The following is a 23,301-nucleotide window of genomic DNA, read 5'->3' on the forward strand; positions in this document are numbered from 1 at the left end:
CTAGTAAATGGAAGCAATTTATCTTTTGGGCCTCTCAGAATAACATTGATCCCTATGTTGCCCCAATTGCTAGTATCCTGGAATTTCTATCTAAGCTTTTTCACGAAGGTGCTGCAACTGCCATTATTAGAGTTCAATTGGCTGCGATCTCGAATTTTCACCTCGTAGCTGAAGATTCTAATTTGATGTCTCTCAGATTATGTAGGGCCTTCCTTAAGGGCAACATTCATCTTAGGCTGCCTGTTAGACAACCCTTTACTCCCTGGAATTTAAATTTTGTGGTGTCACATGTTATTCTTCCCCCCCCTTTGCATCATCCTGTCAGTTGAAGTTTCTTTCTTGGAAGAATATTTTCTTGGTGGCCATTACTTCAGCACGCAGGGTATCTGAGCTTCAAGCCTTTTCTGTCAACCCCTCCGTATTTGGTGTTCCATCCAGACAGGGTATCAATGAGAACTAATCCTTCATTCCTGCCAAAGGTGTGTTCTGAGACCAAGCTGAACCAAACTATTGAACTTCCAACCTTTTTCAGTAATCATTCTAATCGGTTGGAATACATGTTGCATAAACTTGATGTCCACAGACAATTGAGATACTGTTTGGACAGGACAAAAGGAATTTAGAAGATCTGACCAACTCTTTGTATCTTATGCTGATGCTAAGAAAGGATTACCAGTTTAAGTTACCCTTTCCAAATGGTTAACTGACTGCATTAAACTTATCTACTCTTCAGCGAACCAAACATTAGAGCATGGTGTGAAGGCCCATTCAACTAAAGCCGTCTCCACTTCTTCGAGTTATACGGCTCATTTACCTTTGGACACTATATGTGCAGCTGCCACTTGATCTAAACCTCATACCTTTATCACTCATTACAAAGTGGACAGGGCCTCAAGGGACAGGGCTTCCTTTGGTTCCACTGTCCTCAGGAATATACTCCCTTGAGCCACCCAGGATTAGGGTGCTTGGGACGCTACCCATGTGTATGAATAAACGGCAAGATTGAACAACTTCACATAAAGAAGTTATGTGCTTACCATAACGTTCCATGTGAGTTGGTCATCTCGCCTTTATTTTTACATTCCCAACCACCTTCCCCCTCCAGGGTCTCAAAGAGCGAGTAGACTTGGGATCTGGTAGTCTTGTTTTGGGACTTTTTACTCCACCTGGAGTATTTAGTGAGTTATACCTGTTCATGCTGAGTTCAGCAAACTAGATCTGAGATAGGACAGAGAGCATCATGGGATAAGGGCCTGGCCTCAAGCTACTCTGAGATCTTTAGTTATTAAAGTGGCTGACTCGGAGCCAATGGCTCAGCTCTGAACCCATGTGCAAGAATAAAGGCGAGAGGAACACCTCACATGGAATGTTATGGTAAGTACATAACTTCTTTTTTGTAAATAAATATTTACATTTTTCCATCATGCATCCATATTTTATGAAATTTAACATTGTTAGAGGATAATTTATACATTTAAGTAAATTGATTAGCAATGATAAGGATTTTGTAAATAAGCTGAAAAAGCTTAGTCATTTATTTATATGGGTATCCTAAAGATAAAATAAATAGTATTGTTAATGAAATTAAAAGTAAACAGACAGATACATTTCAACCTATTTTATTAAATGGATACATGGTAAAAATCTGTTTCAATGAATACTTTTTTCATAATTCTTTTGCCTTGCCTGTTAGTGCAGATATGCAATACATTAAGAACATTATAATATCTAATTGGAATATAATTTCAGGTAACCACGATCTAGTTCAAGAACCAGGTGAAAAGTGGACCACAACCAAAACCAATAACCAAAAAATGTAAATCCACAGAGAGCAAAGAAGCAGTCCAATTCTAAAAATTTATTGAGCACGCACAAAAATTAAAACCATAAACACTATTTCATCTCTGCGTTTTCATCTGCATTACATCCAGACTTCATCAGATGACCAGTGTAATTAATACAGTCCTTATATATATATACTAATTACCTCCACCAATTACACCTCCTTAATTAAAATCAATTAAAAATAGTTTAAAATGAGCTAAAAGTTATTTACTACTATGATTACCTAATTCTTGCCAAATAATGCAGTAATACAATTCCCAAAGTACTTTCTAAAAGAAAAAACTAACTAGGAATACTAAAATGTTCTTAATAAATAAAATCCATAAATTCTCTTATAAATAAACTAACTCCTTTAAAACCAAATAAATTTACATTAACGCACACTTTTTAACAAATATATATACGTGGGTTGCCCTCTACTGGATATAAAATAATTACAATTAAATTCACCAGGAATTCAGAGTTTAGCTGCCCTTAATTTCAGTATGGGTGCAATGCTAACAAATTCATTTAATCCGAGTGGGTTATTGGCTTCCAGAGTCATCTGCCACCAGAGTTCCCTGTATTCAATTTTTTTCTTCCCAGGGACCCCCCCCCCATGTCGTTTTGAATTTGTTCTAAAACCATGAATATATATTTAGCTCCCATACATACTTTGGTGTGTTTAAATAGTGCATTTGTATCTTTGCATGTCCTAATATCATTATAATGTTCATAAGTCCTTCTTTTTAATTTTCTTTCCGTTTTTCCAACATAGAAGGATTTACAGGTGGAACAAGTAGCCAAGTAAACTAAACCTTTGGATTCACAGTTACAATAATTACTGCTAGTGATCCATCTATCCCTACTTTCCAGGTAACATTTGTTTAAATTAATAATGTAAGGGCATTGTGCACAATGGCCACATTTGTATGTACCCACTTTGTTTGTCCTTTTGATAATTTTTTTATTTTTACTTTCCAATGTATTCCTAATGCTTTGAGAATTTTTATAAATTATATTGGGTGGAATGCCATCCAACTTATCTATATCTGTAATGGTTACAAATCTATCCCATTCCTTTGTAAAAAAAATTCTTATGTTGTTATTCAGGGCATTATATTCTAAAATTAAAGCTAGTTGGAAGTTTTCTTTACTATTTTATTTTGCTTCTCTTTTTTCTATCATTGATTTTGTTTGTTTCACAATCGGGATATATCTATCCCCTCTACCTCTCTCTACTTCCTCCCTAATATTTTGAATCATATTAATGGGATAACCCCTATCCAAAAACATTTTTTCCAGTAGTTCACATTCTTTAATAAAGTCTGTATCAGAGCTTGTCATACGACAACCTCTCACAAATTGTCCCTTGACAATATTTTTCTTACAGTGCATGGGGTGTGCACTGTCAAAATGTAAATGGGTATTACAATAAGTAGATTTTCTGTATATTTTAGACTCTAAAATTTCCCCCACTTTATAAATTTCTAAATCTAAATATTGCAATATATTGTCAGATATCTTGTATGTGAATTTAAAAAAATCAGTGGTTTCATTTAAATAAACCATAAATTCCTCAAATTTTTCCTTGCCCCCTATCCAAAATATAACAATATCATCCAGGAATCTACAGTAAAGGGTCCAATAGATACTAAAAGGGGATTTTAAAACATATTTGTCACGATCTAGTTCAAATTATTAGTAATGCTCCTGCTTTTTGACAACTTATTTTAGTAAGTTAGATGGGATGAAATCTGTTTCTAATTATTCTGGTCCATTCGGAACTTAGTGTTGTCAGTCTTGTAAACAATTTGCTATATTTCCAACAGTAGCTCTATAGTTTAAAACAAATAATGGGCATGTTTTAAACGCTGTAGACAGATACACTTGTAAATTTTATGAAGATTATATATTTAGCTAATCGTGTTTCTTGTCCTGTATTTTACGTAGGAAAAAACAACAAAAAATTCACAGAATATATGAGCAAGTATTGGCTATTAAAAATACTGACTACAATAACATGTTAGCTAAACATGATTCTGTTTGTCTTAGCTTTAAAAAGTTTGAATTTTTTGTTTTAGTTCAACTAGCTAATATCCATGGAGGTGATCTTTTCAGTAAATTAGAATGTAAAGAAACTCATTGGTAAATATTTTTAGAAGCCGGTAAACCCCATGGAGTAAATGAATCAATCAGCATTAAATGTTTTTTTAAAATAAAATTTGTATATTTGATACTTTGAAACATATTGTTACTATGCTTTTAGATATTTGTCTTGCGTTGAATGGTTTTCTAATGTCATGTGACTTGAACATTTTTTTTATTTAAACATCATTTTAACTTGGGATTATAGATCTGATGAAGTTCTTCTTTAAATAAAAGAACAAAAAGTGTTTATTTTATTTTGGAAGTCATTGACAGTCTGTTTTTTTTATTCCTGGTGGCACATTGTTTGTTTTTGAAACCAAATGCTATTAAACATACCACACCTAGGAGAATTCAGTTCCCTATGTTGTCTAAAGTAAAGGCAGAACTTAATTCCATGCAAAGTTTTGGCATTATTGAAAGTGTTACCAAACTTGGTGTAGTGTACTGCTTTGGTGGGTTGAGTGACACTGTCTTGCCTTAAAAGATGCAGTTGAGTGAAAGTTTTTTATTCCATACACTAGAAGACATAGCACTCAAGCTAGTTAATGCAAAAGTGTTTTCTACACTAGATGCCTCTGGTGGTTTCTGGCAAATATCATTGGACAAAGAAACTTTCATTATTCCTTGGGAATATTCTGCTTTAAGAGCCTGACATTTAGTATCTCAACGCTTGAAATCTTTCAGAATGAAATGACTGATTTACTCAGCGTTCTGGGTGGTGATGGTGTCATGGATGACATCTTAGTGTTTGGCCCAAAAAAGCAGAATCTTGATTCAGGGTTAGAGGCAGTGCTGCAGACAGTAAATTGCTACTGAAGTGAAACAGAGTTTTAGCACTTTGGCCCACATATAAACAAATGATCTTGAATCAGATGCAAACAGGATCTAAGCAATAGCCATGTTGCAAAATGCATCTTTGTGTAGCTGAACTGAGACAAGCTCCAGGACTGATTAACTGTTTGGCCAAGTTTGTACTGACTTCTCCACAATGCTTAGTCCTTTAGCAGCCTTGTTAAAGAAAAATGTACCAGAGTCTTGGGGGCATGCTCAAACCCAAGCAGTAAAGTTAACTCATTAACACTTATGTAGTATGGAATATCGCACCTCTAGCAGCTTACACACTTCTTGAATTCCAGAGCATTTTCTGAAAAATACGCTTAAAAAAACCTAAGATAAACAAATGTAAATATTTTGTGAACAATGAAAGCTATTAAAACTGTACAAATAGCAGTGGTTTCATTAAGAAGTATTCTTTACATTGATAATGGTTGGTGCTTTCATAGTATTCCATAAATACTGTAATATATTATTAGGCACACAAACTCTAAATTATATTTTTGTAAACTTGTGCAAAGAAATGTCCAGATCTTAAACTGTACACCCTAGACAAATATTGTTAGAATATTCTTGTTAGTCAGACATAAGGTTTCACATGGCAACAAGAAGTTCCTCTATAAGTGCATATTTATTGAGATATTTACAGAAATATGGAAATATATCTTTAATTGTATAATTAGCAAAACAAATACTGGATATCTCTCAAGATGTGCAACTTACAGTGCAAATATGAAAGACAGTTTTTTTTCCATCAGTTTCTAAGGTAGTGAATTATCCCATATCTCACATTGGTGTTTCACACCATACACTTCTATAACATGTAGGTACCTCAGTTATGAAAATATCAGCATAAGTTCAAAAAATATGAATAATAAATGGTAAATAATTTTCCACTGCAGCACATCCTAAACTAACAACTGTGTTGTCATTTAGTTACAACTATTTGCCTTTTCTAAAATTGTCTATTAGCTGGTAAGTCACTTAAAGAAGCCAGACCCAGAAAAGTTCTAGATGCCATAATGCGGCATGGTTGTGAACTGGAGGTGTACAAAAAAGGCATTTTATGCTTGAGTGGATGGAAGAAATATGACATCTCCAGTGTTGGTATACTGTAAAACTACTGAACAGACTGCAATGAGTGCAGATACTAGTAACTGTACCCTTGGTGTAGCATTTTTACAAATCGATGAACAATTCTGTCCTGTTGCTCTTTACTTCAAAATGCTAACAGATGGTATACAGAGACATCCTCAGATTGAAAGAGAACGCCTTGTAAGTCTGTGGGCATGTTCTTCAGTCACAGCCTAATCACTGGCTTTGTTCCTGCAGAATGGAGAACAGCAACAGTTGTTACCTTCCCAAAAGTGGCTTAGCAACAGACTCTGGGAATTATAGACCCATAAGTCTTACCAGCCTCATCTGTAAGACCATGGACCATATCATTATGGACCTGATAAATAAATACATAGGTGACCTCCAAACCCTGGATCTGACCCAATTCAACTTTGTCAGGGGCAGATCCTGCCTGTTAAACCAGGTGGATTTCTTTGAAAATGTGACCTGGGCAATTGACGAGGGCAAATCTGTTTACTTCAACTTGGCAAAGGCCTTTGACACATTACCACACTCTGGCATTACCGATAAACTTAGAAAACTGAATGTAAACCCAATTTCCATACCTCTCAGCATAGAAACATCAACAATCTGGACAAAGGCCCATGAAAAATAGGTACAAATCTGTATGCTGATTAACATAAAATCTGCATACATAATTATGTAACCCTGCTCACTCCAGTGGAATTGTGGGATACCAGCTTTCAAACGCAAACTGAAGAACAGACATATGGCCTCAGACCCTGTAGTAAATGGTAACAATTTTTTTTAAATGTGTAGCAGTGATGTTAACTGGGAAGGGAGAAGATGAGGAACCTTAGGATTTTGTTTTTGGTGACTTGCAGTACGTGGGTCTTGTGATAAAAATAAGGCATTTAGTGGTAGGCAATATTGTAATCTTAGCAAAAGAATATTGTAGTTTAAGGACCTCCAAAAGTCATTCTTCATGGCCTACTGTTGATCAGTGGCATAGCTAGAGTTTGTGCTGCCCGAGGGCTGTCTGAGTTTGCTGTCTTTCCCCCCTCACAAGAATCATGGTTGAGTGGGGCCCCGATGTACAGCCCTCTCTCCTGCAGCCAGTCCATTGTCCTATTACTTGGCTGTTTTGCCCCATTTACTATAAATATTGTAATGTGCACACTGCTTTACTTCTACAATGATTATGTGGATTTTGTTTAAAACTTTTACTTTACATTTTATAGCACAAGGACTAATAGTCATCTACTAAACAAAGCACTACAGTCTTATAATGAAAATAGACTTAGCATTAAAATGTCTCTGTCCTTGAAACTCATTCATTGAAACAGTATTGAAATCCACATTCAAAGAAAATGGAAAAATGATCTAAATAATTCCACATTAACAAAATCTGTAACTAATGAATGGGTTGCTGCTAGCAAACAACTTTATATTAGTTTCATCTACAAATAAAAGTGCCTGTTTCCCTTGAAGAATGAATTGCCTGTATTACATTAAAAAAATGATAAGCTAGTAATATTGCAGTAGGGAAGGGATGGCAAACTGATAAACGGTTCATAGTTACTAGGTATCTCCACCAAAGAGGACATTCTCAGGATTGCAGCATCCACCTCCTGTAAAAGTACAACACAGTACAGTATCAGCAATCCATCTACACACTGTGGGAGTAGAACCCACAGCCTTCTGCATCAAAAGCAAGTATACTACCTGTTGTGTTGCTAACAACGCAAACAGACTTGGCATAAGCAACACTAAACTTCTCTCCCCCTGAAGAACTACTCAGCAGAAGAAATCTGGAAAAAGCCAACATTTATTTTGGGGGGGGGGGTCAAAGGCCCAAAACTAAGGACACATTTTAAACATTGCTTATATAATCTTAGAAAGTTGCTAGAATGAATGTTTTGTGTTAACATGCTTTTCCTGAAAGATAGGAAGACTGAATGGTTATCATTATGTATTGAATTCAGTTCTCATTTATTTGCCAGAAAACTCTAAATCTGAAGAGGAACAGACCTAAGTATGAGCCAAACAGTCTGTGAAACTCCTTGAATCACGAGTGGTGGTATGGGTAGGCTCTTGCTCTTTGTAACTAAGGTACAGGGTTTGATTCTGAGTAACCCTAACTAATGGTTACCCCTACCTGGGTCATTTTACACACACACACACACACACACACACACACACACACACACACACACACACACACACACACACACACACACACACAGAGACTAGCAGTACTGCGAATCATTCACTACGTTTTCAGAACCGTGAATCATTCACTACACTTGCAGAACCGGAGCCTGTCTGTACATAAATAAACAACTCAAATGTACATAAATAAGACTCGGATGCAAAGAACTAGCAGCCCTTAGGTGAGAGCAGTACTGCGACTTGCAACTGGAATCATTCACTACGCTTGCAGAACCGGAGCCTGTCCAAGAAAATAACCAAAGAACTACACTTGCAAAACCAGAGCCTGTCCGAGAAAATAACCAAAGAACTAGCAGCCCTTGAGTGAGAAAATGCAAAGTACATTACACTTGCAGAGCATGTCAAATAAATAGTGCTTACATAAATAAGACTCAAAATGCAGTGAGAAGTAACGGTCTTACCCGGAGCTCGCAGACTGGTAAATTTAAATTAAGTAGAAATGGCTGGACAGCTATATGCCTCATGCTAGCGTCTTCGCACATGCAAAAAAAAAAATAAAAAAATCAGAAATTAAAGGGGCCACGTAGGAATTCATGGCACCCCAATATTTTTCCCTCAAACTCCGTATTTACTGAATAATTCGGTATGGTTAAGAGGTATGCCCCTTTGTTTTAAGATGAGTTGCCAACTAGCTCACAAACCAGTCACATACTATCAAAATGGGTGACTCCACATCAAAGTGATTCCACATCAACCAGCAGACCTGTGACAGTGCCCCAAGGGAGAGTGCTGGGCCCCCTACTATTTGATATGTACTTCTCAGAAGTTCAGGCCAAAACTAAGGGACTATGGCTGACCAAGTTTGCTGACGACTGCAAACTGGGTGCAATTACTGAATCCCCAAATATTGTCAGTATACCTCAGGATGGTCTTATGCAGATCATCAACTGATGTCTTAGCCACGGTCTCAAGCTGAATCCAAAGAAATGCATAATCATTCCCCTCAGTAAAAACAATACACTATCTACTTTCTACATAAAACCCTTGATTAGCAAAGGCATTGCCTCTAGAGCGAAAGAGGTTATAACCCCTCTATACTTGCCACTAATCAGACCCATAGTTGAGTATAACTCCCCTTTCGGCATGTACTGTACAAAGCACCTGCAGCAATTGGAGAGAGAGGTTTCTAGCTAGGAAGCTCAAAGGACTCCAGCACATCCCTCACACAGATGGACTAAAGTCCTTGTCACTGTATTCAGTACTGTATAGACTTCTTAGGGGAGACCTAATGACTGGTTTACAAAGCAATCTCCAACCCAAACCTGATGAATTTGCACACATCTGTAAATCAAATGGGACTAGAACTACCCATTCCAGGGACCTAAATATGGTCTGTGACTTGATTAGAACATGTTACAGGGATAGATTGGTCTCCCAATGACTGCTACGTCTTTGGAATAGGCTGCCAATTCATGTGAAGCAGAGCACCTCTTGACACTGTTCAAAAGGAACCTGGATGACTGGATGGGGCACTGTAAATTCGTACCTGGGATAGTGCCCACAACCCTCCTGGACATTGTCAGTCATTAGTAAATACAATTCTGTGTATTGACTATAGAGTATCTATGGTATTACATTAGATTGAAAAAGCTAGGCTTGAAATGACCTCCAGGTCGATGGCCTATCAACCTCCTATGACCCTAAAAATTCTACATATACCTGAGTGTCAAATTCCAGACTTACCACAAACCACTAGTTCCATTGTTTAATTCATACAGTCTAGACAAAGTGCTACAAGGTGCTAGAGACTGTTAATGAGACTGACCAAACCAGTACATATGCCCCGTAAAAAAACTGCTGTTGATTATATTCTGTCCAGAAATCCTATATGTGACCAACTGTTATCTTAAACTGACAGCAGTATTCCAGCTAACGTTCAAAGCATAAAGACAAATATTGATAACCATCAAAAGACTAAAAAAATTAAACAAGACACCAAAATAATTCATTTTGCAAAATGATTGCTCTTAAATTCTTGGTGAGGACCATCTGTGAATTTGATGTAGTTCAGTGAGACTTCCATGGGCGCCATAACAAATGTATTTGTTTGAAGCTTATAATAATACCTTCTCATCTTTACAATTCATTTATCCATTTCAAATGTGCTTCAGGTAGACTGTATCAGTCGGTGTCTCCTCTCTTGTACCTGCCTGATATCCTGCAATGAGTAATCTAAGGTTTATTCTTGTATTCATTTGCTAAGACTAAGCAATTGTATGGATACATGCATACACCCTTTTAGATATTTGTTGATGCGTAATATTAAGAAATGCTCCTTCAACAACAAAGTGTTAACTGGTGTGCTGCCTAGATGTTTACTACTGTGGGGATTCTAAGTATGCCTTTGATGTTATTTGCCTAACTCAATGAGCAATCAGCAGCACTTTGTTGTCTTTTACTACAGGAATGACTGTACAGGTCCATCCAAGGTATTCAGGGAACAGTCCACTTGAGTAGTAAAATTCTGAGACAGTTCTCAAGAAAATAACTATTTGAAGGTTTGAAGGCAGTATTACTAATGCAAGAGAGAATCCTTATTTAAACTTACAATGTTATACATAGATCTAGGCTTGCAAAATTCTCGTAGCAGGATGTTAGAAGATAAGGCTTCATGACTGCATTCAAAGATAGTCGATGAGATAACCTAATCTACAGACTTTTCAGAGTCCAGATTACATTTCGGTCCTTTTAGTTGTCCTACAAAGCTCTGTTTTTGTTCTTATATTCTCTATAGTCTTTATCAGCAAACTTCCCCCTTATTCCCATGATCCTGTATGCCAACATGTGTGATCAGTTTTAGATGTGGCCTCTCTGTCATTCAAATCCAGTTTGAAAATGATCTTCATTCACTCCACTTAACAAAATGATTAAAAAAAGTATGTTTTTTTCATACCCATCAGAAACTTAATGTCCATTAACCCTTGATATTGAATATGATAAAAATACCTCAATCAGAACTGCTTCAAGTTTCAAATATGTGGGCATTTGGTTTGACCAGACCCTCAAGTTTTAAATCCATGTACAATAAATAAATACATTTTCAAAGACAGAAGTAAAATTACCTCTCTACTATTTTCGCCCAGGGAAATTTCACTTTACCACTCGATACCAGTTAGAGCAGGTATTAGAAAGGGTGGGCTTTTATTCCAATGTGAATATGGCCTCCTACAAGAACATTACTATACTACAGACTTCGAAAAAAAATATGTTGATTCATCACACACCGTCCCTAATAGGAACAGCAATCACTCACTCTCAAGGAAACCAACTGGTTTCCAGGAAAAACAGAGTAAGCCTCCTGCCTAACTTTTCAAACTCCTCCATCTAGAAACAGTCTCATCCCTCACAGCAAAAACCTCCTATAAAGTAAACTCATTCTCACACTGGCCCTGCTTTACATCCCTCTTTATATATAAGTTGCATTGCACTAAATCACACATTTTCAGTTTTTGCACTTTAGAAACTCTCCCTTTTTAAAATTTAGACCCCAGTTCCAAACAGATTTCTTCAAGCCCCGTGTGAATGCTTTAAGGCTGGCCACATAACCTGACCACTGTTACCCCTGCCACACTGCCCTTTACCTCATCCTCCTCTTTCTTGCCCGGGTTTGACAAGTCCATTGGCTTTTTGTTGTTACTTGTTAAATACTGTGTGTCTTCTTCATCTTTCGGCTTTTCCCGGTTAGGGGTCACCATAGTGGATCACCTGTCTGCTCATGACTGACAGTGGAGTTTTTATAGTGTTGAGTTGCCAGCCCAACGCCCAACCTTCCACAGAAGGCACACACTCACACCTAGGGCCAATTTAGAGTGTCCAGTCCACCTACAGCATGTCTTTGGGATGTGGGAGGAAACCGGAGCACCCGGAGGAAACCCATGCGACCACAGGGAGGGCATGCAGACTCCGCACAGAAGGCACCCCAGCCGAGGATCGAACCAGAGAACCTCTTGCTGTGAGCGGAAACGTTAACCGCTGCACCACCGTGGCCGCCCCCCTTGTTAAATACTGTGTGTATAGTGTCTAATTCCTTTCTCTTTATGGGTTGAATGTAAGACCTGCCAACTTCAACTGTTATTTGTGAGCACCTTATAAATACTGTATAGTTAATTTTTCATTTTTTCTTGGTGAAAACTATATTAGCTATTCTTTTCTAGGTGAAGATGCATAACATTCTTTGATAAATTGCTTGTTGCTTTTTCTCATGTCTTTAAAAAAATAGCTAATCCAATAAGCTGAGCAGTCCTTGAAACTGGATCACTGAAATTAGTACATTACCATTGTAATCAAATGTAAATAAACATTATTCCATGATTTATTATGAGGTAATGCAGAAATCAGTGGATAAAACAGTATCTCCCAATGAGTGTTGATTATTTGTCTCATCTTAACAGTTCATCTGTCATGAGTTTCTTGTAGCTGGATGGTTCAATGTAAATTAAAAAAAGAAGTATGTTTGAAAATGAGCTGTGGTTAATTTCTGGTACAGAAAGTATTGGCTGAAATCTGAATAATCTAAATTAGACATTAAATAAATGTCAAAATAATAAAAGTATTAGTAAAGTAATAAATAAATGGCAGAGCTAGTAAGGGAGATTGCTAGAAAGGTGTTTGGTGTGACATCTGGAAAAAGGAAGGAGGACAAGGAGACCTGGTGGTGGAATGAGGAAGTACAGGAGAGTATACAGAGAAAGAGGTTGGTAAAGAAGAAGTGGGATAGTCCGAGAGATGAAGAAAGTAGACATGAGTATACGGAGATGAGGTGCATGGCAAAGAGAGAGGTGGCGAAGGCTAAGGATAAGGCATATGAAGAGTCGTATGAAAGGTTGGACACTAAGGAGGGAGAAAAGGACCTGTACCAAATGGCTAGACAGAGGGACTGAGCTAGTAAAAATATGCAGCAGGTAAGTGTGATAAAGGATAATGAGGGAAACGTGCTCACAAGCAAAGAGTGTGTTGAACAGATGGAAAGAATACTTTGAGGGGCTGATGAATAAAGAGAATGAGAGGGAGAGAAGGTTGGATGATGTGCGGATAGTGAATCATGAAGTGCAGTGGATTAGCAAGGAGGAAGTAAGGATAGCTATGAAGAGGATGAAGAACGGAAAGGCTGTTGGTCCAGATGACATACCTATGGAAGCATGGAGGTGTTTAGGTGAAATGGCAGTGGAGTTTTTAACTAGATTGTTTAATGAAATCTTGGAAAGTGAGAGGATGCCTGAGGAATAGGAATGGAGAAAACTTATTTTGGTACCGATTTTTAAGAATAAGGGTGATGTGCAGAGCTGTAGTAACTACAGAGGGATTAAATTGATCAGTCACAGCATGAAGTTATGGGAAAGAGTAGTGGAAGCTAGGTTAAGAAGGGAGGTGATGATTAGTGATCAGCAGTATGGTTTCATGCCAGGCAAGAGCACTATAGATGCTATGTTTGCTCTGAGAGTGTTGATGGAAAAGTACAGAGAAGGTCAGAAGGAATTGCATTGTGTCTTTGTGGACTTAGAGAAAGTATATGACAGGGTGCCTAGAGAGGAGTTGTGGTATTGTATGAGGAAGTTGGGAGTGTCAGAGAAGTATGTAATAGTGGTACAGGATATGTACGAGGGTAGTGTGACAGCGGTGATGTCTGCGATGGGAATGACGGATGCGTTTAATGTGGTGGTGGGATTACATCAAGGATCAGCTCTGAGCCCTTTTTTATTTGCAGTGGTGATGGACAGGTTGACAGACGAGCTCAGACAGGAGTCCCCATGGACTGTGGTGTTTGCAGATGACCTTGTGATCTGTAGTGAGAGTAGGGAACAGGTGGAGGAGACCCTGGAGATCTGCTCTAGAGAGGAGAGGAATGAAGGTCAGCAAGACTAAGACAGAATATGTGTGTGAATGAGAGGGAGGATAGAGGAATGGTGAGGATGCAGGGAGTAGAGGTGGCGAAGGTGGAGAAGTTGAAATACTTGGGATCAACAGTTCAGAGTAATGGTGAGTGTAGAAGAGAGGTGAAGAAGAGAGTACAGGCAGGATGGAGTGGGTGGAGAAGAGTGTCAGGAGTGATTTGTGACAGACTAGTACCAGTAAGAGTGAAAGGGAAAGTCTGCAAGAGGGTAGTGAGATCAGCTATGTTATATGGGTTGGAGACCATGGCACTGACAAAAAGGCAGGAGTCAGAGCTGGACATGGCAGAGTTAAAGATGTTAAGATTTGCACTATATGTGATGAGGGTTGACAGAATTAGGAATAAGTATATTAGAGGTTCAGCCCAGGTTGGAAGGTTTAGTGACAAAGCCAGAAAGGCAAGATTATGTTGGTTTGGACATGTGCTGAGGAGGGATGCAGAGATATTGGGAAAAAGATGCTAGGGATGAAGCTGCCAGGTAACCGGAAAAGAGGAAGGCCTAAGATAAGGTTCATGGATGTGGTGAGAGAGGACATGCAGGTGGTTGGTGTGACAGAGCAAGATGCAGAGGACAGGAAGAAATGGAAACAGATGATCCGTTGTGACCCCTAACAGGAGCAGCCGGAAGAAGAAGACATTAAATAAATGTGAATGTGTGTAGCATGATAAACCTGTGTCCTTTTCCTTTCAGTACAATAAATTATTGGCACTGTTTTATTTGTAATTTATTGCTTTGGAATTGCTCAGTTTTCATTAAGAGTAGTGTTAACAAAGAATATTGAATCTTTACTTAGCAACTGTAAGTAGACTTATGTTCTGTACTTATGACTATGAATACTTACTGTTTTTTCTTACTGTATGAATACTACACAAAAACTGTCCCCACTTGTACAAGCATCGTATCAAACCTTCCATATGACCTGAGTTAAACATCCCAGTATTAAACGGTCTTCCTGCTTCTGTTCCAGATATTTCCTTTTTGACTTTCATGCCTCTCCTGCTGTCATCACTAGCATGTTGGACCATCTGGAACGCGATATTGATGTTGTGAGACCTACCATTTTGAAACATCAACCCCCGACAGCAGAAGAATGCCCAGGAATGGACCAAGCTACCCTTGCACTTAATTTAAAAATAAAATAATAAAACGTTTATAAAAGCAGTTTTGTTGCAGTGTTTGCATTAGAATGTGTAATTCAGATTTTACATTAAAAAAGTGCTTATTTATGTTCTCTCCACAGCTTTTCATAAAACTGGGAATAGAGTTAATTCATTGTACTTTATTCTTTACCTTTTGGTTTTGCTAGTCTGTGTTCAATGTATTCTTTGAGCATGCAAAGAATTCATGTCAAACTGTTGTACAACTTGCCCCAAAGACAACTTGAACATTTATTGATTACATTATTTTGCCTATAGTACTCTTTCTTGTAAAGACTTACTTCAGTGTTTTCTTATTTTGTTTATTAAACCGTTTCGAACTTCTTCAGCAGTGTCAGCATTTCTTATAGTAAAATGACTTGTTTTTTGTTTGAAACCTACAGAATTGCAGAAAAGACAATACACAGTATAATTTATACAGCCATTTAAGCCACTGATTTCTGATGGAAACAGATTTCCTCAAAAAGCATGTGTAAATAAAAATTACTTTCATTTATTTTGTTGTAGGACCCATAGTGCCTTTTCCTGTGATTCTGGTAAGGAAGCAGTGAATAATTTGAACGTCGTATGGTTTATGACCAAGAAATGAGTGTTTGAGTGGTAATGTGATTGACTTTGTTTGGAGTATTAGTGATATGTTCATAGTAATTTTACCATCTAATGTATCTACAAGCTTTCTACAGTATCGTATTCCAGTATAATTAATAGCACAATCCAAGGTCAAGTTCATGCATTTCACCATTATATTTTAATCTTCACTAGTAAGTGCGTAAGTGCATTGGGTTAATAGATGGGAATTTGTATATTAAATACTGTGTCAATATTGTATTATTTTGTTCGATATTCAATTGATAGTCAAGGATTCTTATAGTACAAGAAGTCTGAGTATTTGATTCAGACTTATTCTAGTATTTTATTCAGTATTCCACTGATTCAGAAATTGAATATTGACAGAAGTGGGCATTCATGACAGTGTTACCTTCTCTAATGTAACACTTTTGGAGTGTTATTTCTTTATCAAACACACTCCATTATTAATTATATGGCTTGATCTACAATGAAGCAGTGTTAATGTGTATTAAATAATTTGTATAAAACATTTTACAAAAGTGGAAGTCAAATAAACCCTACACTCACAACAGTTGAAAATATAGGCACAAATGTTGCATTTTACAGATCTAAGACACGATCACCAGAAATTAATAATTTTAATAATAAGTAAACTACCTTGCACAAAAACTATCTGCAGTTACCCTCTAATTTTCCCAGTCTGTGGTTAGTCCAATGTTTGATTTCATATACTTGTGTTTTAGAAATCAAAACAAAATCAGCGTACATCATTGTAGCTATAACAAGATAATAAATAATAGAGAACTTTGAAATGATCCCATTTGGGACCCCTTTTAGCAAAGGTAGGATTTAGGATGGGAAACAAGTTATATGTATTGTTTGCATTTCATTAGTCAAACTTGTGACATTGTAGTGCAAACATCATGTATTTTCTGAGCATTGTTTTTATTGTTTGCTTTTTAAGATTCGATATTTGTTACACATATCTTAAGATATTTTACTTTGCCCAGAATTGCAAGAAATTCATTGATTAAATTAAAGCAGATTTGGTAAGCCTTCAAACTCATTGTGCTACCTGTCAAGCTACTGCTGTTCTCCTCTACCTAGTATCTGAATCCTTTCTGCCGGGAGATGAAACACAGTTGACACCGTGAGCTTCAAACTAGAATGTAATAACCCTCTTACCTCAAAGTTAGAATATAATAGTCATTCTCAAACAGCAGTACAACGATTTAAGCTGCAATTCAAGTTGGAGTAAAGAGATTTGATTTGGGCGGTGTCATGGTATGCCCCTCTACTTACCCAGTCATGTTGAATGGCAGAGTCAACGACATCAGGATACACTAGCATTTGCAATTAAAATATTAACTTTTATTCTGTGCCAAATTGCAGCACAGTAATAACGTTGAACAACTCGTCACCGCCACTGCAGTCGATGCATTGTGGGTTATGTACATCTTCAAACAGCAATGCTATATACATTTATCTTAAAGTGGCAGTACTGTAATATATTCACAATATACACAGACTAATAACAGCTGGACAATACTTATCACTCCCCCCAGCACACACATACTGCAAGGAAGGAGAAACCTCTCTCTGAAACTATGACCTATTGGTATGAGCAAAACTGATTCACATGTATTTAGCATTCAGTAATGACCATTTCAAAACACATATCTAAATGTTTGTATGTATGTTGTTTTACAAATTAATAGCTCCTGAGGTAGACATTACTTTAGCAGAAAGATTTCTGTTCAAGGAAAAGTCTGAAACAGTCACTTATCTGTCCATATTACTAGATTACTTTCTTTTTAATGTGTCAACATCTTAAGTTCTCTCCTGCTACAAGTCACTCAAATACTACTGGAACTGGTAGTTGGGGACGGAAAACAGCTACACAGGCAATTCTGACTAACATTATTAAGCTCGAAGTCACACAGCACAATAGTCAAAACAAAATCTGCAGAAGAACTGCTCAGGCAGCACACAGTCTATCATCACACATTGTGGATGTTGAATATCTACCCTTGTCCTCAGATACTAAGATGTGGTAATGCTTTTGAGGAAAAGGGAGCACAGATAGATGTGTGTTGCTGACTATTACCAAAATATTAGATCTCTCATCACCAAAATAAACTCAAGAGCCTAGTTAAATCCACCAAAGCCACATTTGAGATTTAGATAGCCACCCAAGCTAAAGATAATCACAAGACCTTGTTTAATTATGTTAGAATTCTTAGCAGAACAAAGCAGCAATGCACTGAGCTGGTTGTATATAATAACTTCACTGAAGCTGAAGATGCAGTTAACTTGTTGACTGATAAATTCAGCTCGAACCTTATCCTCCGTCTGTCCCACAAGAGATACCTGAAAGGATCTTACCATACCACCCCAGCTATCACACATGACCAAGTTATAAAAGCACTTTTATAAGCTAAAAATACTGCAGCAGTTGTTCTTGAAATATACCTGGATGAATCCTGAGTAGCATGAAGCATGATTTAGCTAAGCTGCTAACAACGCTGTTCAACCTCAGCCTCAACACAGGCTTTGTACCAAGCAAGTGAAGAGCAGCAACAGTCATCCCCCCCCCCTGAACAAGGTGGGGGGGGCCTCCAGTGATTCATGCAATTATAGACCCATAAGTCCGAGCAGCCTCCCATGTAAAGCCTTAAAAAGAATCATTCTGGAGTTGATCAATAAGGGCATAGGAAACCACAAAACAATGGATCTGCATCTGTTTGAATTCATTAAAGGCAGCTCATGCCTTCTCAACATGGTGGACTATTTTGAACAGAGTCTGCAAGGCAATGGATGAAGGTAAAACTTTGCACATCCCCCAACCTCAATGTGGCCAAGGCCTTTGGCATAATACTGCACACAGGCATGGCGAAAAGGGTAAACAAACTAAGAATAAACTCCTACGCTACTCACTGGTTTGCCAACTGTCTCACAGAGATCAAAATAGGTGTAGCTACCTCCAAAAAAAGACCAGTCACTAGTGGAGATCTCCCCAGGCGTGGTGCTGGTACATTTTTTATTTGGCATCTATATCAGCTGTTGTCTTTTCCATCCTGTGGATTATTGGATCCTACTGGGATCCGGTCCCGGCCTTTCTCAGAAACTTCAACTCCAGAGATCTGCCTCCTCTGCCCATAGTGCACTACTCCACCATCTTCCCTAAATGTTTGCCACCTTGAGAGACTGCAATGCTATTTTGGGCTCTATCATGTATCCTTTTTGGTTACTGACTAGGCTTGTGATTTTCTGCTGTTTTGTTTTCCTCTACCCTTTTTTGGTCCTAGGGAATAGTTCTAGGGTTAAGAGTTGCTTAGTTTTGTTGCTGTTAATGTTGTTATAGTGTAGCCTGTTTTTGTTGGTGAGTCTTGCAGCATTTCTGCCCTTTTGTGTTTTCTGTAACACGCAATAGAGATATAGTTAGTTTAGTGGCATTTTTAGTGTGCTGTTGCTGTGTGCCTTTTTCTTAGGTTGCTAGGTAGGTGGTTAGGTTGATAGGTTAATAGCTGCATTGTTTTGTTCTTTTCTCCACAGTTTTCTTCTGTATAGAGAAGAAGACAAAAGGCTTTAAGAAATGCATGGCTTATCAACTCATGCTATTGTCTGAGGATGCACGTGATATTTGCATCCACTGCCTCGGTGCTTTGCATCCCAATGTCAAGTACAACATTTGTACAGGGGGGGGATTGGTGGTGTGATGAACTCCAAGCTAAGTTGGCTTTGAAGGGCTTGTTGCCATCAAAAGCTGCTTCTGCTCCTTTCCCCTACCCTCCCTATTATCAGGGACGAAAGCTAACAAAGGGTAATAGAGATGAGGACCGAGAAAAGAAGGACCCAAACCCCCAGGATAAATAGAGGGGACTGCAAATAAGCAGCCATCAGATCATCTAGTCAGCCTGACCTAAGGATTATCTGATTGTTGGTTCCTCTGGATGCTTGGTGACAGGGAAAGTTCCATTCTCCTGGAGCTGATCTACTACGGTGCTGACTTTGCGGAAATCAGCATCACAAGCTTAGTATCCCTGCCCCATTTTAGCTAAGGGATGGGATTGGAGTTAGATTAGGTTACACTCGCACTTCTCTCCAGTGAATCAGAGAGAGTTTTCACTTGTGTCTTCCCCTTCTCCACCTTGGATCTTACCTTCTGCAATCCAGATCCTATTGTCAAATCTCAGCATTGCAAGAAGGCTCTTGAAGCCACCTTCAGTGACCTCGTCAGCTTGGTCTGCCTTTTCAGATAGGAGTTTGAGATCTTCAGATTTGGAGCAGGTGAGTCCTCCTCATTGCAAGCCCACATTCATTTAGGGCTCATTTCTGCTGCGTCAGTGCTAGTGCTGGAGGGTTTGACTCCATTCGTTTATTTTCCTCCCCTGAGCCCTTCAGCTGCAGGGTTTATGAAAATCTGGTCACTTTGCCATCACCAAGGTCGGCTCCAACACCATAGCTTGTTCAGTCACCAACCACTTCCTTAGCCTCCTTAACTCTAGCAACATCATGTTGGGGGTGCCATTGAGCTGAGACATTGGGGCTCAGGGGTCAGATTTGGCCTTCTGAGTTTGAGTCATCCCTCCTGCTTGGTGCTTTAGCTCTTGACAATTTTTCTCTAGTCTTGGTGATGGAGCAAGTCAATTCATCCATGGGGACTGGCTTCTGTCTCAGGTTTTTGTGCCCGAGGAGTTTCAGCTCTGGACATCTGGCCATACCATTGGCATTTGACAATATAGAGGCTATTTACTCCAAGTTTGAGCTGGAGTATTCACCAACAACTGGTTTTCCTTCCCCCATCATTGATGCTTGGACCTGCTGACTAACCTTGGTTGGCTCCAGGACAGCCCAAACCTCCTGGCTTCTAAGTAACCTTGGCTCCAGAGCACGCTGCCTTGTCCATGTCCCCTCTGGACTTTCCGGTCTGGGACAGATATGGAAGGAGCCATTGTAAGAGGAAGCACACAGATTCTTCAGAGGAATCTATCACTGAGGACAGTGACCTCAGTGAAGGGAGATGGTTCTCCTTATCCCCCTATGATGAAGTCTCCTTTGATCTTATGGAGTTATTGTGCCAGCACTGGGTTTGTACTGCCAAAGCCCCCTTTCCACAGGAGTCAGTGTTTTAGGAGACAGTTTGTCCTGGGTGGTTCCCCCTCTAGATGTGCTTATCTATGTGAGGGCTTGAAGAGAACCAGATGTGGTGGAACGAATATCCAAGAAGCCTGGTAAAATCTTAGGTCAACCTAAGGGCAGACCTCGTTGGAGTAAGGGACCTGTTTTGATGCAATCGTGGTGGTGGTAGGCACTGAAAGGTATATTTCAGAGTAAAGTTCTTTGGACCAGCCTCCAAACAGGAAGTCTAGGGCCTTTGACCATTTAGGAAAGCACACCTACACCTTGGTAACTATCTTCGTGAAAGCTCTTAACTGTTCGACTCATTTGATGAAACTTCAGTGTGACACTGTCAGAGGTGTCAGACAATCAAGACACAGCTAGCTCCAGTGATGCAAATGACTTTCAAGTTAGCTATCAACTATGCACTTGATAAATGTCTCTCTGTGTTTTCTTTCCAATGCAGCCAGTGGCAAGTCATGTGCATTGGGCACCAGCATTGCCATGCACTGGCATACATGGATGTGATTATTCAATTGTGGGGACTGCTTTAAAGCATCCTTTGTGAATGCCCCATTTGCTTCTCTTTTTGGTGCACACAGTCAAGAAAACATGAACAAGGAGTGAGCATGATGGTAAGATACTGTCTGGCAACAGAATGTGCTTTGCTAGCCCCCCTCCCAGTGATCCCACTACAGGAACCAAAAGTCACAGCAGTCCATTCAGAATGCTCCTGGTGAAGGTTCCCTTCACTGCGACAGGGCAACCAGAATGGATGCCACCCACTCAACAGGTGGCTCACAGAACCAGGACTTCCTGCAGCTTTCTCCAGGAGAGCTTTTCAGCTGTCTGGCTCTGGAGACACGGAGATTGCTTGGCTCCCTACCCAAAAGCTTTGAAGGCCATCACCTGAGATGCATGGGTGTTGAGAGTCTTATCCTGAGGCTATATAATCCCATTTTTATTTGCAGTAAAATAAAGCAAGAAAATCACTTCCAGATATTTTAGCCCATCAGAAAAAAGATGGAGCAGTTGGGATTAGAAAGCTGCTGCTCATTCAAGTCATCCAAGAGCTCCCATTTGACCAGCAAGGATCCAGGGGTCTATTCGTGGTTCTTTTTGGTGCTAAAGAGGAACAACAACCTCAGACCAATTTTGGAGCTAAAAAATTGAACCATTGTGTCAAGCAGGCCAAGTTCCAGATGGTCATGTGCAGTCCATTGTGCCTCTGTTGAGAAAGAATGGTTGTGTTCAACAGATCATAAGGATCCCTACCATCATATAAAAATGTGAGTCAGTCCAAGAGATTTCTGTGCTTTTGGCTGGAGGCTGATCATTATCGGTTACAAGCACTGGTGTTAACATAGTCCCCTGGGTGTTCAGATGCTTAACAGTCATGGTTGAGGCTGCAGGGGTTCCAGGGTTTCCTGTACCTAGATGATTGGCTCCTTATCCACAAGAGCATATATTGTCAAAGCTTAGGACTCCTTAGTGAACTATGAAAAGTCCTGTTTAGTGCCAGTCCAGGTTGTGGAGTTCATAGGCTGCATTTGGATACAGTTTCTCAGACAGCAAAACTCCCAATCCACAGGTTAGAGTCCCTTCAAGCACAACCTTTTCAGTTATATCTTTTTCACAAACCTCTGGCCTCCATGATTGTAAGACTCTTTGGACAAATGGCAGCATCAGTTTGCCTGGTGCATCTGGTGAGGTTCCAGATAAGGATCCTGCAGTGGAACTTAACAGCCCAATGGTCATATTTAACACTTCCCATGGATTTCCCAGTTGTCATAACAAACCGTTGTTGGGCTCAAGTGAGATGGTGGTTAGAATCTCCTCATGTTGCTGTAGTCACAACAGATGCCTATCTTCTATGGTGGGAAGGATGAATTTTGAAGTTAAGACAGTCCTGAGAATGTGGTCATACTTCAAGGCCAACCTTCAGAGCAATGTCTTAAAGATAAGAGCAGTCTTTCCAGGACATTCTCTTCTAGTGTGTGACCTTGGTTCAGATGGGCGAGAGGCTCTGTCTTATCCCCTTTGGAGGGAATCCATAAGAGTGCGGTATTGGATAATATCTCAACAGTTTCTGATCTCCACATACATCCCAGGGAAGTCCAAATTCTTTGTGGACAGTTTAAGTGGAACATCCTTCTTAATCATGAATGGTCCCTGAATCAAGAAATATCAGCTTGGATTTTCTGATGCTGAGGCACACCTTGCTACACTCTATCCAACATGAAGTACAGCAGTTTTTGTGCCCTGGTTTCCGTGAGGGACAGTCACCAAGGTACACTTCTGTTTGCTTGGACCCCAGGTCTCCTGTACACCTATCCCCCTATTCCACTCATAATAAAATTTCTTCAGAAGCAGCCTGTTAGTGACTGTAATTCACATTGTCCTGCTCTGGCCATGACATATTTATTCCCCTTTCTGTGAACTCA

At 39.1% G+C, this 23,301-nt stretch overlaps 1 protein-coding gene across 1 annotated transcript in view; it reads left to right on the forward strand.

The window, feature by feature from the left end:
* The window catches only part of LOC122801887 (sodium/myo-inositol cotransporter-like), a 483,912-nt gene extending 468,422 nt beyond the window's left edge, over positions 1-15,490 (forward strand). The window contains exon 4 of the mRNA XM_044071565.1: positions 14,977-15,490. Within this exon, the coding sequence (XP_043927500.1) occupies positions 14,977-15,151 (175 nt within the window). The 3' untranslated portion in view covers positions 15,152-15,490. The remainder of the gene's footprint in view (positions 1-14,976) is intronic.
* Positions 15,491-23,301: the final 7,811 nt, after the last annotated feature.

Source organism: Protopterus annectens, chromosome 5.part0, assembly GCF_019279795.1.
Source record: "Protopterus annectens isolate FY-2018-M chromosome 5.part0, PAN1.0, whole genome shotgun sequence".
Classification (NCBI taxonomy): Eukaryota; Metazoa; Chordata; order Ceratodontiformes; family Protopteridae; genus Protopterus; species Protopterus annectens.